General features: G+C 42.8%; 2 protein-coding genes across 3 annotated transcripts in view; both read left to right on the top strand.

Annotated features, from left to right (window-relative positions):
- Nucleotides 1-12,867, top strand: part of LOC309396645 (digestive cysteine proteinase 2-like) — a 65,701-nt gene extending 52,834 nt beyond the window's left edge. For both annotated transcript variants that reach the window (XM_081961949.1, XM_081961948.1), the window contains exons 5-11: nucleotides 31-274; nucleotides 2,756-2,951; nucleotides 4,871-5,064; nucleotides 5,679-5,770; nucleotides 7,727-7,888; nucleotides 10,082-10,271; nucleotides 11,439-12,867. In XM_081961949.1, the coding sequence (XP_081818075.1) occupies nucleotides 31-274; nucleotides 2,756-2,951; nucleotides 4,871-5,064; nucleotides 5,679-5,770; nucleotides 7,727-7,888; nucleotides 10,082-10,271; nucleotides 11,439-11,626 (1,266 nt within the window). In that variant the 3' untranslated portion in view covers nucleotides 11,627-12,867. The remainder of the gene's footprint in view (nucleotides 1-30; nucleotides 275-2,755; nucleotides 2,952-4,870; nucleotides 5,065-5,678; nucleotides 5,771-7,726; nucleotides 7,889-10,081; nucleotides 10,272-11,438) is intronic.
- Nucleotides 1-20,638, top strand: part of LOC309396643 (digestive cysteine proteinase 2-like) — a 415,994-nt gene that overhangs the window by 360,429 nt on the left and 34,927 nt on the right. The gene's annotated exons all lie outside the window — the stretch shown is intronic.

Here is a 20,638-nt window from a genome sequence, read left to right as displayed (position 1 = left end):
TTCAAAGGCTTCTCTCTGTTGTTCCTCCAGTTTGTAAGAGAAGAATACTACAAAGGGATATACACCGCTGTGTGGCAGAGCATAACCGACTGGGGAAAGAAGAAGAATATCTATACGATGTGGGTGACAAACGCCAGCTGTGGAGTCACCCCGGTGCATTACGAGATGAAGGGTTACAACAACTTGCTGGGATCTCACTATGACAAGTACGAAATCAATTACAGCGACTTCTCCAACAGCTTCCCAGCTTCCATCTTTGACCTGAAATCGAATGGTGAGTCAGAAGGATTCGTCTCCTGGCTGTATGCCAAAATAGGTGGGGAGTAGTTGGCCCTCGAGCTTTTGCCCATGGTGTGCAGGGTGGGTGACTACCGTCGTTGCAAACTTCACAACTCTGCAGGGACCAGAATCACCTGTCACACCCAAGCAGACCCTTTTCGGAGAGAGAAAAACCCGAAACTAAAGAGTAAACTCCCAAGCTAAATCTCCATGTTGGGTTGGGTAGCAATCAGGTGGTTCTATCACACAGAATAAACTAAAATATTTGAGAATAAAAGTGTAGAGGGAATGGCATTGATGAATAGAAGCCTGAAGACCAGTTGGCTAGTGCATGCATGCCTATTCTTTGGCTGTTTTTTGCGCCGTTTTCTGGAGCCGTTTTCTGGAGCCGTTTTCCAGCTGTTTTCAGGCCATTTTCTGGGCCGTTTCAGGTCGTTTTGGGGCCAAAAACAGCCTGAAAACAGCCAGAAAATGGCCCCAAAACAACTTTTTTTTCCCCGCCGTCTTCAGGTCGTTTTCTGGTGCTCCAGCACCCGTGAAGAGCAGCTGGTGACAGCACGCATGCCCACAGGGAGGGTTCTGCATGGCACCTCTGGCACGCATGCCCTAGGTTCGCCATCACGGGCCTATATAGCCGTGTTTCTCAACCTTGGGAGTGATAAGAAATGTGGACTTCAGCTTCCGCGTCCTGGTTGAAGAATTCCGGGAGTTGAAGTCCACACATCTTCAAGCAGTCCAGGTTAAGAAACACTGACCTAGAGCAAACTCTTTTTGGTCCTCAAAAACATAAGCAGTGGGCATTTCCCCCCCCCAGCTTTGTTGGGCTTAATTAATTGGTCAGTTTCCGAGGTGGCTAGGCTGCTGTACCTCCAATAGTTCAAACTTCTCTTTCATCTGCTTGTTTGTTTGTTCCTTTATTCATCCCTGACATTTCCGTGCCACTCCACTCTGAAGCAGCTGTGAACAGCCTAGATCAAAAATAAGGACTTGAGAACAAAAGAACAAAGAGAGAACAATGTCAATCATATTGACGGAACCCAACGGGGGCCGGTCCCGAATTTAAAATCTCCCCCAAATATTCTGCCCCACTTCTCTGTGGAAATAGTTTCATCGGAGACATGGTGATTCATATAAATGGGGGTCAGGCTATTTTATTGGGGGGATGCCATCGTTTGGAATGTCCAGCTATGGGGGTCTCTAAAGATGGGACATCTTAGGGCTCATCCCTTGACCAGCTGACATCCCTCCAGAATGGCCTTTTTTCTATTATATATGATTGAATGGTTGGAATGAGTTGTATGTCTTTGGTAATAGGGGAAGCCAGATTGGCTTGATGAGTGCAGTATTCACTTAATGACCGCAGTGATTTGCTTAACAATAGGAATTCTGATCGCAATTGAGGTCATAAGTTGAAGACTGCCTCTACACCGTAAGAAAAGGAACAGCATAGCCATCACAGCAAACAGCTGACAGTTTTCTGAACTGGGATACAACTCATTCCAACCATTCAATTATATATAATAGAAAAAAGTTTTCTTTTTTTCTTTCATCTTCAAACCTCAACAACTATATTGGTTTCCAATTGCCATTGTTCACCTCCACCGGCTCCCGTTCCTAGCAGCGCAAGCCAAAACTGGCTTCAGCCACCCAAATGAAAAAGCAGATTGGAGAATGCCCTGCAAATGACCTTTTATTTTCTTGCAGAGAAAGGGACTCCAACATTTCATCTAAAAATGTTGGATCAGTGGGAGCTAAAACTCAGTTGTGGTTGTAGTGTAGATGCTGAAAATGATACCGCTTGCCTTTATTCAGCTCCTCCTCTTCCTCCTCTTCTTCTTCTCCTCCTCCTCCTCCTCCTCCTCCTCTTCTCCTTCTCCTTCCTCCTCCTCCACCTCCTCCTCCCGTTGTTGTTGTTGTTGTTGTTCTTCTTCTTCTTCTTCTTCTTCTTCTTCTTCTTCTTCTTCTTCTTCTTCTTCTTCTTCTTCTTCTTCTTCTTCTTCTTCTTCTTCTTCTTCTTCTTCCATTCCAGCCTATCAGGGATATTGTATGATGTTAATTTGGACAGATTTTATGGCTTGTATTACAGTCTCCACCCTCTCCATAGGCCACTTGCTTAAGGCACTTGAATTTATATGATCTTTTAATGACTTTCTGGCCTGGGGATATTTGCCCTTCCCTTCTCTGTGTTCCTATTGTGTTTGGCAACTTAGATCATGTAAGCTAGGAATGATTTATTCCTGCCAAAGAGAGCAATGTGGCTTAAAGCTGCATGTTATCCTTGTTGTTTAATTTTTTATCCCACTTTTTTAAAATAGAAAACTCAAGACCATGAATATACCTGTAGTAAAGCCAGTCTTTGGAATTCTTCAGATTCCCTGGTTTCAGAATATTCCTCTGGATTTGTGAACTGGGCTATTGCATTGGGGTGCTCCATGCGTATTGTGACATCCACGTATGTGTTGTTCTCCCTCCCTAGAAACTAAACTGTGTGAACAGCTGCCAGGAGACTCCACGGAGCACCAAATCATGGCCAACCCCATGGCTGACTTTGTGGGTGGGCAGGAGGATCGTGCCCACAGTCTGTTCCACCATTACAGAAAACACTTTGGAAAGAGCTATGACACTGAGCAGGAGATGGAGCATCGGAAGCACACCTTCACCCACAACATGAGGTGCAAAGCCTCAAGAGAAGAGGCAGAGGGTGGGAGGGAGGGAGGCCGATAAAAGGACAGGAGAGTCAGACTCTTGCCCCCAACAATCTGGGTCCTCATCCCACCTCCGGAGGATGGAAGGCTGAGTCAACCTTGAGCTGGTCAGGATCGAACTGCTGGTGGTAGGCAGAGTTAGCTTGCAATAGCAATAGCACTTAGCCTTATATGCCACTTCATAGTGCTTTACATAGCAATAGCACTTACACTTATATATTGCTTCATAGTGCTTTATATAGCAATAGCACTTACACTTATATATTGCTTCATAGTGCTTTATATAGCAATAGCACTTAGCCTTAAATACCACTTCATGGTGCTTTACAGCCCTCTCTAAGCAGTTGACAGAGTCAGCCTCTTGCCCCCAACAATTTGGGTCCTCATTTTACCAACCTTGGAAAGATGGAAGGCTGAGTCAACCTTGAGCCTGGTGGGATTTGAACTGCCAAATTGCAGGCAGTCAGCAGAAGTAGCCTGCAGTACTGCACTCTAACCACTGTGCCAGAGGAGAAAAGAAGCAGCTTAATGAAAAGAAGGACTAGGGATGACATGATAGTAATGTTTCAATATTTGAAGGGCTGCCACAAAGAAGAGGAAAGCCAACCTATTCTCCAAAGCACCAGAAGGCAGGAGAAAAAGCAGCAGGTGGAAATTAATGGAGGAGAAAACCAACCTAGAACTAAGGAAATATTTCCTGGCAGAACAATTAATCAGTGGAACAACTTGCCTCCAGAGGTTGTGAATTCTCCAACACTGGAGGCTTTTAAGAAAAGATTGGACAACCATTTGTCTGAAATGATACAGTGTTTCCTGCCTGAGCAGGGGGTTGGACTAGAAGACCTCCAAGGTCCCTTCCAACTCTGTTATTCTGTACTCTGATGAAAACATTTGCAGGTATCTTGGCTATGTCAGGTGAGCAGTAAATGTGCTCACTATTGGGGGAACGGTTTGAATGATACATTCTGCAAATAGTTGGCTGCCCTCTTTTCTCTTCCCTATTCCTTAATATTCTGACTTTAACTCTGCCGTGCCATTTTAACGCAAGTTCAAAGGCTTTCACTGTCCTTTGTATGAAGACATGGGTGGCAAGGTGAAAGCTGCTTCTCGCATCGTGCCAGCCAAGTTTTGAGTTTGTGCTTCACTGGAGGCATTAGCATGTAAACCATTCTGATGCTATCCTTTAGTATCGATGATGAAGTTAGTTTACATCTGAGATTAAAATGCATAATCAAGAACATTATAAAACAACACTTGTCAAAACAAACAGCAATCAAACAAAGCCTAGAACTGGTGCCAAAAATTCTCATAAGATACCAAAAGTGAAGATTTGAAAAACGCATCCAGAAGTTAAGACTGGATAGTTGAGAGTCCGAAAATTGGGGGGGGGGGGGTTAATTCTGCATTCCACTGCCAAGAGTTCAGTTCCCACCAGCTCAAGGTTGACTCGGCCTTTCATCCTTCTGAAGTTGGTAAAATGAGGACCCAGATTGTTGGGGGCAATAGGCTGACTCTGTAAACCGTTTAGAGAGGGCTGTAAAGCACCGTGAAGCGGTATATAAGTCTAAGCGCTATTGTTATTTGCTTTCTAGTCCCTAAGGGTTCTGGGAGAAGCCAGACATCATGTCCATCATTTTGTGAAGGTAACAAGCCCAACGTGTGGGCCGTATCTTCAATTTCAATTGTTCCTTCTTCATCAGGAAGGTAAAGAAAGCACAATTTGCATAAGAAAGAAAAGAGAGAATGCCTTTTTTTAAGTGGGTCTCCATTAGCTGCTGACTCTCTCCACCCACCTTGACCTTAGGACAGAGGGACCTATAAGGATCAGAAAGTTAGACGATGTACAGTACCTGGCTCAGCTCTTGCTCTAACTCCTCCTTCCCCAGGTTCATCCATTCCAAGAATCGAGCCAATCTTCCCTTTAAGCTGGCCCTGAATCACTTGGCTGATCTCACCCTGGAAGAGATGGCTGTGATGAGGGGGAAACTCAAGAGCACAACACCCAACAAGGGGCTGCCCTTCCCTGAGGAGATTTACACAGGCCTCATCTTGCCCGAAAGTTTGGACTGGCGACTCTATGGTACGTATTGCTGGTTTGGGAACCACGGGGTTAGTAAAAGATGAGTCAACTCAAGTCAATGTCTTTGTGACAGTCATTAAGCAGCACAGATTAGTCTTCCAGGCCTTGGCATAGGATTTTGGTGGAACCATCATGGATGGATGGTTTTGTTTAGCTTGTCTGAACCCTTAGCCCTGTTTATTACTTTTCTATCTTCGCCCAGACATTGCATCTTCTAATCTAGAATCACCTAACCATTACTGTACCAAAACAACAGTAATGAGAACAGGCTTCATATAACCAGTGATAGTAGAGGAATACTAGACGATTTTGAAAACAGTTAATGGAGAAATAGCCTTAGTCCTCATCTGATGTGACAAAGAGTGAATCTAGGTACAAACGCTAAATGGCACAGATAGAAAATGGAAAAGACAAACATTAAAAACTCTCTTCTTTCAGGGTGGATGAATGAAACTTAAACATTGTTCTAGATATCCTTTGGATTTTTACTATTGCAAAAGAAAAAAAAGGGATGGGATTTGGGTCTTGTTTGGCAGCATTTGAAGGAAAATAGCATAACAGTGCAGGAGGATGGCAAGGGAAGCGGGCCAAACATTTTTCTTTGCTCTTTCCAGGGGCAGTGACGCCTGTCAAAGATCAGGCAGTTTGCGGCTCCTGCTGGAGTTTTTCTACTACAGGATCCCTCGAAGGAGCTCTCTTCCTTAAGGTAGGAACTGCTTCCTTCCTTGGAATTTGGAAGATGTTGTTTAGGAGTGTGCAAAACACTTCAAAAGACCTTGTTGCAAAATACGTTCGCGTTCATTCTTTGGAAGGGAGAAGTAAGATCTTGAACATGCAACAGAATGTTTCAAGACTGGAAAGTTTTGCCTCTCCGATGCTTTGCACATGCATACATGTGATCCACCTTTGCGACCTTCTGACAAGCAAAGTCAATGGGGAAGCCAGATTCACTTAACAACTGTGGCAAGAAAGGTCATAAAACGGGGCAAAACTCACTTAGCAACATAGATTTTGGGCTCAGTTGTGGCCATAAGTCATGGACAACCAGGACAGCCAATAAATCTACCAATTATGAAGTATATTTTTATTCCATCGGGGGTTTTTGCACAAAAGACATCGTAAGACAATACAGAGCTCTGGGCTCCGTTGGGAAAGCTGCCACTTTGGTGTTCTAAATACTTGTTCCAAAGTATTTCTTCAAACTGGAGCCCAAGTATATAACGTTTTAGAAACAATTTCTAAGGATCCTTAGAAATACCGATCAATGTCCTGGTGATTTCTCAGTTAAGGCTTTTGGCACTGCTTTAAAAAAAAACACAAAACTCACATACACTAAGTAATATTCAAAAGTTGCTATTCAAAAGTTGCTCCAGCTATACTCCTCTAAATTATACCGTTGAGGTTTTTTTTTTCCTTTCCTTTTTTAATAGAAAGCAGCAGCTCTAACAATGAAACGGAACAAAACCAGAGAGATTAAAACTGTTCCTACAGGGAAAACAAATTCCTGAGCTGAGCCCACGCTTGGCCAAGGCTAGGGGGGAAAAAAAACAACAGCCCCCTAATTTGTGGGGGTGACAGACCTTAGAATGGTGCACCTGATATTTATAATATTTTAATCAGGTTTTATCCTCATTTTGTCATTTCTATTCCACAAAACTTTGTGCTGTTCAGGATTCCGAAAGATGCGACAAGAGCAACTCTCCTTAATGCAGGGGTGTCCAAACTTGGCAACTTTAAGACTTGTGGACTTCAACTCCCAGAATTCCCCAGCCAGCTCTGCTTGGCTGGGGAATTCTGGGAGTTGAAGTCCACAAGTCTTAAAGTTGCCAAGTTTGGACACCCCTGCCTTAATGGAAATATTGTTGTTTTGCAAAGCACAGCAATGCAGATAGAGCTCAATGGAGCCCAAAATTTATGTAGCTAAGCGAGACCGTTGTTAAGTGAGTTTGGCCCCATTTTGCAACCTTTCTTGCCGTGGTTGTTAAGTGAAGCACTGCAGTTGCTAGCAAACCAGTTGTTCAGTGAATCTTTCTTCCCCCTTGACTTTGCTTGTCAGAAGGTCGCAAAAGGGGATCACGTGACCCCGGGACACTGCAACCGTCGTAAATATGAGTCAGTTGCCAAGCGCCTGAATACATATGACCCTGGGGATGCTGCAATGGTCCGAAGTGTGAAAACCAGTCATAAGTCCATTTTTTTAGTGCCGTCGTAAGTTCAAACGGTCACTAAATGAATTGCTGTAAGCTGAGGACTACCCGGGCTGTAAAAAAAAGGATGAGGCTGCTTTCTGTAAAAAAAGAAATACTGTATACACCAGGGGTTTGCAAACCGCAGCTCTGGAGCCACATGTGGCTCTTTTATCCCTCAGCTGCGGCTCCCTGTCACTCAAAACATGTGACACAACCGCCAATGTGCGACACCCACTGGCACGCGATTTATTGAGCTTTTCGATGCCTGGTAGGTTTTGTGGCTCCCGGTCTTTTCTTTTCTGTGAGAAACGGATCCAAGTGGCTCTTTGAGTGTTTAAAGTTGCCGACCCCCCCCATACACCCCCTTCCCTATGATTTTTCTGCTGCAGTTAGGAGCCTCAGTTGGTAGCTTTGCTCCCTTGCCAGGAAATGCAACCAAGCCTGAACAAAGTATGTTTTATCTTGCTCCCCAGACAGGCCATCTCATCTCGCTGTCTCAACAAATTCTCATCGACTGCTCCTGGGGCTTCGGGAACTATGCCTGCGATGGTGGTGAGGAGTGGCAGGCATTTGAATGGATCCTGAAACATGGCGGCATCGCCACCACCGAGTCGTATGGGCCCTACAAAGGACAAGTGAGTGACGGAGAGTCGTCTGTTACAGGGGCATCAGAAGACCTCTACTTGTGTGGAAAAGATCGGTGTAGCTTAAGAGTTGCTCTGAAAGAGATTCTGGTTGCAACTAGTTGTTTCCATCTGAGAATAGAATGGGAGGGGAGGGGCAACTGGACTAGACTGGACTAGAATGGATTGGAATGGACTAGAATGGACTAGAATGGAGAGGTGGGGTGGGGTGGGAGAGAAGAGAATATAGAATAAAAAATAGCATAGCATAGGAGTAGAGTAGAGTAGAATAGAATAGAGTAGAATAGAGTAGAGTAGAGTAGAGTAGAGTAGAGTAGAGTAGAGTAGAGTAGAGTAGAGTAGAATAGAATAGAATAGAATAGAGAAAAAGACTAGACTAGACTAGACTAGACTAGACTAGACTAGACTAGACTAGACTAGACTAGACTACATGGGTGGGGTGGGGTGGGGTGGGATGGGATTCTTTAATGGCTAAGTGACACAAGGAATTGGTCTCTGGTGCATAAGCTCTCAGTGTACATTCAACAATAGTGATAGATCATTAGCATAGTCATTGTGAATATGCATTCATCATAAAACATTAGATAGAACACTTAGTGATGCTCATGGATACTAAATAAGCAATCAACATAAATCAAACTAGGATACTAAGTAAACACTATAAATCATAAGATACTAGCAACAAAGTTATAGTCATAAGACAATAAGGAGATAGGAAATAGGGAAGATGAGAATAATGATAGTAATTCTGCCTTTCAAGATAGTTTGACAGTGTTGTGAGAATTAGTTGTTTAGCAGATGGTCCTCAATTTATAACCAGTTGCATGCTGACTGTTCTAAGTGATGATGGACCCACAAAAAAGGGATTTCATGCTGTCACCTGATTGCATTTAATTCTCACATGCCTATATCCTCTTATGTATCTGTGTATGCATAGATACGCAGGGATTTAATTTTTCCCTATCACTGTTGTCAATGCAACTTTATGCATTTATTTACAACTTAGCCCCCAGCTTAAATCCATAACTGAGCCCAACATTTCTGTTGCTAAGTAAGTGAGACATTTGTTACTTGAGTTTTGCTCCATTTTATGACTTTCCTTGCCCTAGTTGTTAAGGGAGTCACAGCTGCTGTAAAGGTAGTAATAAAGCCGTTAACTGAATTTGCCTTCCCCACTGACTTTGCTGGTCAGGTCACAAAAGCAAATCACATGACCCTTGGGACACGGCGGCGGTCATAAGTATGAACCACACACAATAGCAGAGTTGGAAGGGACCTTGGAGGTCTTCTAGTCCAACCCCCTGCCTAGGCAGGAAACCCTATACCGTTTCAGACAATTGGCTATCTAACATCTTCTTAAAGACTTCCAGTGTTGGGGCATTCACAACTTCTGGAGGCAAGCTGTTCCACTGATTAATTGTTCTAACTCAGGGGTGTCCAAACTTGGCAACTTTAAGACTTGTGGACTTCAACTCCCAGAATTCCCCAGCCAGCTGGGGAATTCTGGGAGTTAAAGTCCACAAGTCTTAAAGTTGCCAAGTTTGGACACTCCTGTTATAACTGATTAATTGTTCTAAATGGAGCAAAACTGTTCTAACCAGTTGCCAAGCATCTGAATATTGATCACATGATCTTGGGGTTGCTCCAAAAGTCGTAACTGTGAAAAATGGTCATAAGTCACTTTTCTCAGTGCCGTTGTAACTTGGAATGGACACTAAATGAATGGTTGTAAGCCGAGGACCACTGTATTCCTATAGGGCAGGAGTGTCAAACTCAAGGCCCAGGGGCTGGATCTGTCCCACAGGGCTGCCCTCGAAACAGTACAGGACTGGCCCGCGGTGCCTCTGCCAGTGAAAAAAGAGCTCAGGAGGGCACCAAGCAGCCCTCCCCAGCTCCATTTTCATTGGCAGAGGGTTGCAGGAAGCCATCGCAGCCGAAAACAGAGCTCAGGAGCCCGTTTTCGCTGGCAGAGCACTTGGGCCGCCACAGGCACCCCCGATACAAGTGATGTCGAGCTGGCCACGCCCACCCTGGCCTCCCCCAAAGCCAAACACAACCCTGATGCGGCCCTCAACGAAATCGAGTTTGACCCCCCTGATCTAGTTCATTCCGAGGCCCCTAAGTCAAGGGGATGGATGCTACAGCCAATGGGATCTTGACGATGGGGTGTTCTCTTCCTACCAGAATGGCTACTGTCACAGCAACGAGACTCACCTCGTGAGCAAGCTCTCAGGTTACGTCAATGTCACCTCTGGGAACACCACTGCTCTGAAGGCCGCCATTTACAAGCACGGACCTGTCTCGGTCAGCATCGATGCCTCCCAGCGGACGTTCTCTTTCTATTCTAATGGGGTCTACTACGAGCCCAAATGCAGTAAGTTTCCGAGCCCCTGCTTGCTCCGTGGGTGTCCATCCTGATCTTTACCATGTCTCCTTCCTTAAGTCCCTGAGCCAATTTTCTTCTAGTTTTTTTTAAAATGTATTTTGATTATAGATGATAGCAGGTTTAACAAGCCAAAAATGACATAATGACATACAGTAGTTGACTTAAATACATGGATGGAGCAAAAATAATGCTGTGTGGAAGTACCCATGGCTTACCACATTAATGTGGAACTGGTAAATCAAGATGCATTCTTGAAATTACATTCCCAGAGTAGTTCATATTTAGCAGGAACTGGGCCCAAATTCTGCCCTTAGGAGAAATCTATTTGTGTCATATTTCAGCCAGATCCTTCCTTTTTCTACGGCTAAGTTGGCTTCCACTCTGAAGGAAGAAAACCTTCCATCCTCCCTCCCCCTTTTTCTTCCCTTCTTTCTTTCCTTCCTTCCTTCCTCCCTCCCCTTTTTTCTTTCCTTTCTTCCTTCTTTCTTCCCTCCCTCCCCTTTTTCTTTCCTTCTTTCCTCCCTCCCTCCCTTCCTTTCTCTCCTTCCCCTTTTTCTTTCCTTCCTTCTTTCTTCCCTCCCTCCCCCTTTTTCTTTCTTTCTTTCTTTCCTTCCTTCCTTCCTTCCTTCTAAGATAATTTCAATGTAAAATTTCCAAATGTAAAAAAAATGATTTCATGATTGTTTATATAAAACTTTTAGAAGCATGTTGGTTTCGGGGGGGAGGGGGGAGAGGGTATGTAGACATTTTGGGTGTGTTTGCAAATTTTCGATTGCAGAAAGAATGCTGATGGACGTTATTTGATGCCGGTGGTTATAACACTGAGGTTTCCCGAGTGCTCAATTGGTTAGTTGTAATTCACATCCCTAAAAGATAATACTCCGAGTCATGGCACAGCAATGAAGATAGAGAGAAGCAGAGAACTTGCATTGTTGATAACTGTGGTTGTGAAGCCTACAATCAGCATCTTCATAACTGCAGTTATGAAACCAGGTCCATTTAATCTCCACAAGTTCTGTAAATTCAGGATTTAAAAGTCCCAGCCTGGGTATTTTAGCCTCAATGATGCTGGTGGTGCATTGTTTTGCCTAATCACACATATCAAAAAACATCATTTTGTTCAGGGTTGACTTTTCTTATTTCCATCTTTTTTAGAAAACAAGAGGGGTGAGCTAGATCATGCGGTCCTGGCTGTCGGTTATGGTGTCCTTCAAGGAGAGCTTTACTGGCTCATCAAGAACTCTTGGTCCACCTACTGGGGCAATGATGGTTACATCCTCATGTCCATGAAAGACAACAACTGCGGTGTCACTACTGATGCTGTTTTCCCAATTGTTGCTTAACGGGAACACAACTTGGCCAATTCCTTCAGGCAATTTCAAAGAAAAGGCAAATCCAGACCTTTCTCCGTTCTTTTACTCAAGCAGGGCCACGTTCTTCTCATCTCCTGGACTTCATCTTAAATCATAGATCTGGAAGAAACTCAAGAGATACATGTCAGTAAAAATTCTCAAGTCATCCAGGTAGCGTTGTCTGGAAGTTGGGTCATGTCAAGTGGACTACTTTTCCTTCCGGTTGTAACGTTTCACTGCTTATCCAAGTAGCTTTTTCAGTCTGAGCAAATTGGTTAGAGGATTCTCTCTAACCAACCAACTAACATAGATGCGGTTCCTCTAACCCAGGGATCTCCAACCTTGGTAACTTTAAGACTTGTAGACTTCAACTCCCAGTGTTGGGAGTTGAAGTCCACAGGTCTTAAAGTTACCAAGGTTGGAGACCCTTGCTCTACCCAACTTGCTCAGACTGAAGAAGCTATTTGGAAAAGCAATGGAACCTTTCAAACCCAAAAAGGAAAGAAGTCCAGTTGCATTGCCTCAACTTCCAGTCAAGAGGTACATATTTTTTTAGAACGACCTAGCTGCTACCCTTGATGAGTTTTTTTGAGAACGCAGGCCATTTTACAAGGGATGTTTTGCCTTGAAAAGCTGGGAAGGGGTGCCCCAAATAAATAAAATCGCCACACCCATCTTCCTTGGCAGCACCCAAATAAAATGTAACCAGGATTTTAGCTCTTTTTCTCCCCCAATAGTTTAGATATCTCCAAATCTTCCTAGATTTTTCTCCCAAAAATATACAGAAGGAAAATTCATTCTATATTTATAGGCATGAATATATATTCCTCTGGTGATTCCAGGTTGTTTCCTTAGCAGTGGTGTAGATAATTGACTTCTTCAAGTCTAGCCTACATCCCTGGATGTCCTTGTGGTCTTCCATTCAAGTAATATCATTAACTAACTAACTAATTGGCTAACAGGTCTATTGTTGAAACCAATTACAGAGAAATGCTGCCTTTATTTTTTAGCCTATCAGTTTTTTATGGCATAGCCTAAAGTCCCCAAACTGCATTTATTCCTCAAAGCTTTAACTATGACTTGCAGAATTCTCTCAAAATTCCTGCTAAATTGTAGTTTTTAATAGAAGAGGAGGGAATAGAAATGTGGAAATAAGTTGTTACTGTAATTGAACTAATTTAAGATAATTTTCATGATGTGTTTAAATAAAACCAAGTTTATATCCATGTAAACATTTCGTGTGGTTTCTAGCAAACAGCTCAGAAGTGTTACTGTCACTTGGAAGAACACTGCTATTTTAGGTTAAAACACACACACACACACACACACACACACAAAACAAACACCAAATTCTCCTTCATCAGCAGTCTTCAGAAACTTGCCGGGGAGAAAGGCACAAGTGTGAACCAAATCCTATCATTTGGAGCAGATTCCCCAAAGACACAATTGTTGAAACTTGTTTTTGTTATTTGCAAAGATGTGCTCGACCCATCGGGGCCCCATGGACAACACTCCTGCAGGACTTCCTGTCCTCTATCATCCTCTGGAGTCCATTTAAGCTCACGCCAACTGCTTCAGTGCCTCCATCCAGCCACCCCATTCTCTGTCGTCCCCGTCTTCTTTTGCCCTCAGTCTTTCACAGCATCAGGCTCTTCTCCAGTGAGTCCTTCCTTCTCATTAGGTGGCCAAAGTATTTGAGTTTCCTCTTCAGGATCTGGCCTTCTAAAGAGCAGTCAGGGTTAATGTCCTCTAGGACTGACCGGTTGGATGGCCTTGCAGTTCAAGGGACTCGCAGGAGTCTTCTCCAGCACCAGAGTTCAAAGGTTTAGTTCATACTTCAAATAGTTTCGTTGTTAAAACTACCTATGCCCATATTCCAGGCCTTTTCTAATGGTGTAGCTGAATAGTAATCAAAGGATGATTAATTTATGATCAAAAGGTCAGGTTAAAAAAAAGGTGAGACATGGAAGTTGTGCAAGAAGATTTAATCATCTGTAACTTAAGCCAACCATGAACATGTCACCTTCACAGGAGCTACTGTGTTATTGTTGTTTTATCAGCTTGGACTGATTAAAATATGAACATGAAAATGTACTGCAAAATGGAAAACATCTTGTCGATTTTGCTGTACTTTCAGGGCATGTAAAGCTTGGCATTCAGTTAGTCTGAGGATGTCAGCTCAAAGACCAAGAAAGAAAAGAGACACAAGTTTCTTCTAAGCAGTTTCCTCACCTGCAGACAGAAATCTTTCCAGGCTGAAGCAAACCACTTGCACCATTAAAGATATACTCTGAGAACTCCTGGGAAAGGCCTTCATGGTTCTCTTTCTCTCGACCAATGTTGTGGGCCATCAGTGGCCAGCAAAGTTGGCAGCAGATTCAGAATTCTACTCATTCACATCCAGCAAAGTCTTTCAAGGGAGGATTTACAGTCACAGACCTTATCTGGCTTGGAGAACTGACAGGCTAATATCTGCAAAAGCTGGCAAGGAGTCTGGGAGAGTCATGAACCAATTAAGTGAACTAAATGTCTCCTGCAAACTCCCCTCCCCCTTCGCTCCTCTTTTATTTCCTCTGGGAGGGGCCATTCATCGTCCACCTGTAGCCTTGCTCCCAAGTCAACTCTTGTTCCTTAGCTGTTCCCTTCGTCTGGCAACTCTGCGCATGCACACACTGGGAACAGGCTCCAGCTGTTTGTCTGCCTCACTGATGTCTGACTCCGAAGGCAGCTGATAACTCGCATACGGCTCTGGCCCCCTGTCTGCCTCTGACTCAGAGCCCTCATCAGAACCTTCCCCAAACTCCAGGACTGGCCCAGGTTCCTCCCCAACCTCCTCACTGTCTGAATCTGCTGTCAGCTCCGCAGGCCGGTGGTGGGCCACAACATTTAAGACATCTGGAAGAGGCTGAATTGTAGGAACTGCAATAGTGTCATCTACTTTGCAACCAAAAAGTCTACCATGTTGTGTTATTCTGGGCATTCTGGCTTCTCAGGGATCCTCCCACATTGGGGTGGGGGCTGGGGGCAGTGCTTTTCTTACCAGCTCTAGCATCTGAATCGCTTCAAGGAGGAAACTCCAGAGGTTGGATTGGCATAAATTGCACTGGGAACATTTTGCTTTGGCGTAAGTTGCTTTGGAAACATCAAATCTCCAAAACTATCCTACATAATAATCTCCAGAGACACTCATTTAAAATAACAAAAGCCTGGTTCACACATCATTTGTTTACACCCTGGCTGCTTTTATTAACGCAAACACTTCAGGCGCTTTCACAACAATTTTAAAAATACAGGCTATATAGAACGTAAGTATGAAGTCAAGGCAATTATCCAAATCAGAAATTCAAACAAATATAATTAAGGTAATTTTAAAAAAAATTGGCAAAAGGAACACAGGCTGCCATTTGCCGAAACACCAAGCGCTGAGACCAAATGCCATCCATAGTCTGGGACTCACGCTGAAAGTCCTCTGATGGCTGAGTTTCCAGCAGTGAGTTCAAATCCCACCAGGTTCAAGGTTGACTCAGACTTCCATCCTTCCGAGGTCGGTAAAATGGGGACCCAAATTGTTGGGGGCAAGAGGCTGACTCTGTAAACTGCTTAGAGAAGGCTGTAAAGCTCTGTGAAGCTGTATATTAGTCTAAGTCAGGGGTGTCCAAACTTGGGAACTTTAAGACTTGTGGACTTCAACTCCCAGAATTCCCCAGCCAACTGGCTGGGGAATTCTGGGAGTTGAAGTCCACAAGTCTTAAAGTTCCCAAGTTTGGACACCCTTGGTCTAAGTGCTATTGCTATCTCCAAAAAACCCCTCCTTTTAACATCACTCCAAATCAGAGGTGGTATTCAGCAAGTTCTGACCAGTTCTGGGAGAACCGGTAGCGGAAATTTTGAGTAGTTCAGAGAACCGGTAAATACCAACTCTGACAGGCCACACCCCCATCTATTCTCTGCCTCTTGAGTCTCAGCTGATTGGGAGGGAATGGGGATTTTGCAGTAACCTTCCCCTGCCACGGCAACAAGCCACGCCCACATAACCAGTAGTAAAAAAAATTGAATCCCACCACTGCTCCAAATCATGGATGGGTGGGTGGATGGGTGGAAGGAAGGGAGGGAGGGAGAGAGGGAGGGAGGGAGGGAGGGTTCTCTACTACTGGGGAAACAAAGTCTCCTTAAACATGCTCAGAGGCACAATTATCTTCATTTGAATTGCTAGTCCGGAACCTTAATTTTCAACTGAATGCTTTCAAAGGCAAGTTTATTGGTGCATCCCTTAAGCTAGGTGATGCTGCCAAACTTGATTCTTAATCTTTGCATCTGGTGTGTTAGATACTTGACAGAAGCTCCCACGGTTTTTTCAAAGCAGGGTAGATGGTTCTCTGCTGGAATTTCTTTCACTGTCCTTTTCCAACAAAATTTCTGCTCGGTGCACACATTTAGTGGAACTATTCCAAAATGATCGCCTCGGTGTGAGATGGGCAGTACATAAATCTAAAAAATAAATGATAAAATGACACAATTCAAGCACAGAATGTTGCAGTCGAGGAATTAGAGGGCCTTCGAAGAGCTTCATTATCTGCATTTCTAGTGCAAATTCACCTCTACTAGCCAGTCCACATTACTATAGGAGCAGATCATGTCATCCGCAGTTGCCACCTCACATTCGCTTATGCTTCAATACAACTCAGTGACAGTCTGCCATGAACTATGGGGAGGGTGGGTGCGAGGGGAGATGCACCCCTCAATGCAATGAAAGTAATTTCTGTATCTCACCAAGATGCTGATTCAAGGTCAACTGGCTGGGAGAAGAACGCAGCTGCAGTGCATACCAACCTACACTCAAAACTATCTTGCTTGAACTTGATTGGTCAGGAGGCAGCTAAGGGAGGGAAACGTTGAATTTAGGGATTTTGACGCGCGATTCTCAGTTCTGGCTATGCCCTACTGCAGTACACATTTCTATTTAGAGGTTTAAAAAACTCAAAAATAATAGCTATGGGTAAAATAAGAAAGTTAAGAATGGTGAAACCCAAATAAAACACAATTGAATGGGGGGAAAAATAAAAATAAAAACTTACTTAATTTTTGGTGATTAATAAGTAGAACATTCTAGATGCTTATAGAATGTTTTTGTTTTTAAAATGTTTATTCATTATCAGATAACCCATCATGACACAATAATAATGAAATAATAACTCTAACTGGTAAAAACAATTTGGATATAAACTATAATATGGGACCTGGGGAAAAGATTTACTAATTTTATTAATATATTTTTTTGTTTAGATTTTGTTATAAAGATGTAATCTCTCCTGGGTATTTATAAATTCTAGTAATAAATTTTTGTCTAGATTTATTATAATATAAATATAAATGATTCTAGACAAAAGCACGCTTAAACAAATATAGTTAAATGAGAATGATGGTATATTGAGGGTATAAAGAATTTTGATTTAAAATGTACAATTCAATATGAATGAAATATAAAGAATGATTGTAGTAACGCACGAAATTTATTTGTAACCAATCGACATGCTTTCTAGAAGATGTAATGAAGAATGTTTTTGTGTGTGTTTTTTGTTTAATTAAAACAATAAAAAATAATAATAGAGGTTTAAGTTACAGCAAGTCTGACATTGCCAGTGGTTGTCCAGTCCGAAAGCACATTAGAATCAGTTTCATTTCATGAAACCAGGTGCAATATTAAAAATTATCTCAATGTTTATAATTGTGGAGCTATGTAGGTGGGCAGTGAAATATAATTTTGGTGGGGGATGAGAAATCTAACAGCTGTAGATTTTATCCTTAAGAAGCCTTATGACATACCTGAGATTAGAAGAAAAACTGCAACGAGATTCAACTTTTTTTAAAAAAAAATCAATTTTATTAATTTTCTATGAGATTCAACTTTTAAATGACTGTCCCAGTCTTTAAAGCCACCTTCACTGATATGAGTTGTGATAACAATAGGTGAATTCACACATATTTCAGAAAACACAAACTAAAATCATGGAACAGGGAATAACAGAATAACAGAGTTGGAAGGGACCTTGGAGGTCTTCTAGTCCAACCCCCTGCTTAACTAGGAGCCCTATACTGTTCCAGACAAGTGGTGTTCAGTCTCTTCTTAAAATCCTCCAGTGTTGGAAAGCCCACATCTTCTATAAGCAAACCGTTCCACTGATATAATTGTTGGTTTGGGAGAAAACATGGAATATTGAGGGATTAATTGTGAAAGTCGGAAAGCTGAGAAAGTGATTAAAGCCTGATTTTACATTATCTGCATAATTGTCAAGGCGCAGTCTACTTTCTTGTTTAGCTTCCAGTGATGACAAATGTTGTGAGCTTAGCGTGTCCAAAATTCAGAAGATGACTAACTTGACTCTGCCTCTGTGTCTCACACACATGTATTTATTTTTATTTTTTATCAAGTTGAGACGCTGACAATCTCACTGTCTGAGGAGACTTTGGATGCTTTACAATAAATTAAAAAATAGATATATTTTGGGGGGGTCTTTTCATCCCGAAAAGAAGAGCTCTATCTCCTTTCTCCAAACTAGGCCATCCTGAATAATGGCAGTTGGCAGTAGAGCCAAGTCTGAGCTTCAGATAGAGGCCTGGGCTTCAATTTTAGCCCTTGCGCCACTGCTGCCCCCTCAAAATGGCTGCCACCATTCCGGAGGTTGCTTAAGAGCACATCCCATTCTTGTGTGGTCTTCACAGCCCCTGAAAATCACATGAGAACAGGGCAAACCTTGGAGAAAAGTTGTTGTCAGAGGTCGGTGAACGTTGGCATGTCATCCAAAATGTTCTGGCGTGTCACCTTTGACATACGTGTCATAGGTTCATCATCACTGATCTGGATCATTTAAGGCCCTGAACTTTGAGGAATAATAAAAGCGACCTTGTTTGCATGCAAGAATTGCCTCTTTCTTCTGCTTCTTCAAGGGAAGCTGGATTTGAAGCCCGAGAAGATCGCATAAAGCCCTGGAAACGTCCGTGTGGGTGGTGGCTGCAATTTTATGCTCAGTGTCACATGTTCCCAGTGTCAGTTTCCTGACAAACAGAAGCTTCAGTTCTGGGAATCGGCTGCAAAGTGTCCCCGTTGTCGCCCTTGGGTGTGTCTCCTGCAACCCTTCCAGAAACAGCGGCTAATCATAATTTTAATATGACCAATTTTTTTGTTAATGTGGCAGAGATTGTTACCCGGCACAGGGAGTGCTTACATTAACTGTTTTATTAATACAGCTGTCATTACCGTGTAGTTGTAACTGAAATCTAATTAAGGTTTTTCCCTACAGCCCAAGCCAGATCCTAACTCTGCTACCTTAATTGAAGGATATGGAATGCCACTGAGAGGGTGGCCCTTGGGCTGGAAAACAAGGAAGACGTTTTTGTTCCTACGCACTGTGGATGACAATGAGGACTTCCAGGGAAGTTCTGAGTTCCATCCATGAGAGATTGCCATCCTCAAAGACCACAAAGCCACGTTCTCGCTTCACCTGCCCCTCTCTTCTTTGAATGTACCATTGCATTTCGGATCAACATCATCTGCGTTGGTGTTCCGGAAAACCATCACAAACTTTGGGAATTGGTGATGTAGCAAACCCCATCCTGCCGTAGGTGATTTTTTTTTTTTTGCTCTTTTATTGCTGTGTCAATGGTTAGGAAGTTGAAATTTGGAATTTGAAAAAAAAATTAATGATTTCTGACTTACTAAGTTTGTATGCTAACTAGGGTATACAAAACCTTTGCCAGACCAATTCTCGAATACAGCTCGTCTGCCTGGAATCCACACTGTATATCGGACATTAATACAATTGAGAGGAGTCCAGAGGTACTTCAAGAGAAGAGTACTCCACTCCTCTACTCACAATAGAATTCCCTATGCCACCAGGCTCAAAATTCTGGGCTTGGACAATCTGGAACTGCACTGCTTGCCGTATGAACTAAGCACAGTACACAAAATTGTCTGTTACAACGTCTTACCTGTCAACGACTACTTCAGCTTCAGCCACAATAATACACGGGCAAACTATCGATACAAACTCAAAGTAAACAATTCCAAACTCGATTGCAGAAAATATGACTTCAGCAACAGAGGGGTCAATGTTTGGAATGCTCTACCTGACTCTGTTGTTACATCCTCTAACCGTCATAGCTTCAACCTTAAACTGTCTACCGTGGACCTCGCCCCATTCCTAAGAGGTCCGTAAAGGGGGTGTGCAGAAATGCACCAGTGTACCTACCGTCCCTGTCCTACTGTCCCCATTTATCTGTATTTACTTCCTTTGTTCATGTTTATGTTCATACCTATACTTGTTATCTTGTTTAGGTTTGACAAACTAATAAATACAATAAATACAATATAATACTTATGTATCATCTCGAAGCCACTCGGGAATTGAGCAGCATGTGCCATTCATGGATGGATGGATGGATGGATGGATGGATGGATGGATGGAAGGAAGGAAGGAAGGAAAGAAGGAAGAAAGGAAGGAAGGAAGGAAGGAAGATTGGTGCAGAAAAGCTCAACTGCAAAGTTGTTCCAAAGGCGTTTTTTCCAAAGTCAACTGGACTTTCGTGTTTTTCCTTGAAGACATTTCACTTCTGATCCAAGAAGCTTCTTCAATTTCATTCTTCTTGGATGAGAAGCGAAAGATTGTCAAGGAAAAACATAGAAAGCCCAGTTGCCTCTGGAAAAAGCACCATTGGTACAAGTTGTTTTACAGCTGGCATTTTCCACTGGCAAGGTTGGCAAAGATGTTTAAAGATAAATCAACAAAATGTTGGAAATGCCACCAGACACTGGGGTCGTATTATAATGTGTGGTGGACATGCATAAAAGCCAAAAAAATAAAAATAGGATATGTACATGGATGGAGGAGATGATACAACAGCATATTGATCTGAAACCTGAATTATTTTTGTTGGGGATTTTACCAGAAATTTACAGTAAAGAAAATGTACTTGATAATTCACGTAATAACTGCAGCTAGGATTGTA

Source organism: Natrix helvetica (genome assembly GCF_964273705.1).
Source record: "Natrix helvetica genome assembly, chromosome: 9".
In the NCBI taxonomy this organism is placed as follows: Eukaryota; Metazoa; Chordata; class Lepidosauria; order Squamata; family Natricidae; genus Natrix; species Natrix helvetica.
The sequence above is the reverse complement of the archived record's forward strand: the minus strand, read 5'-3'. Positions and strand labels throughout refer to the sequence as shown.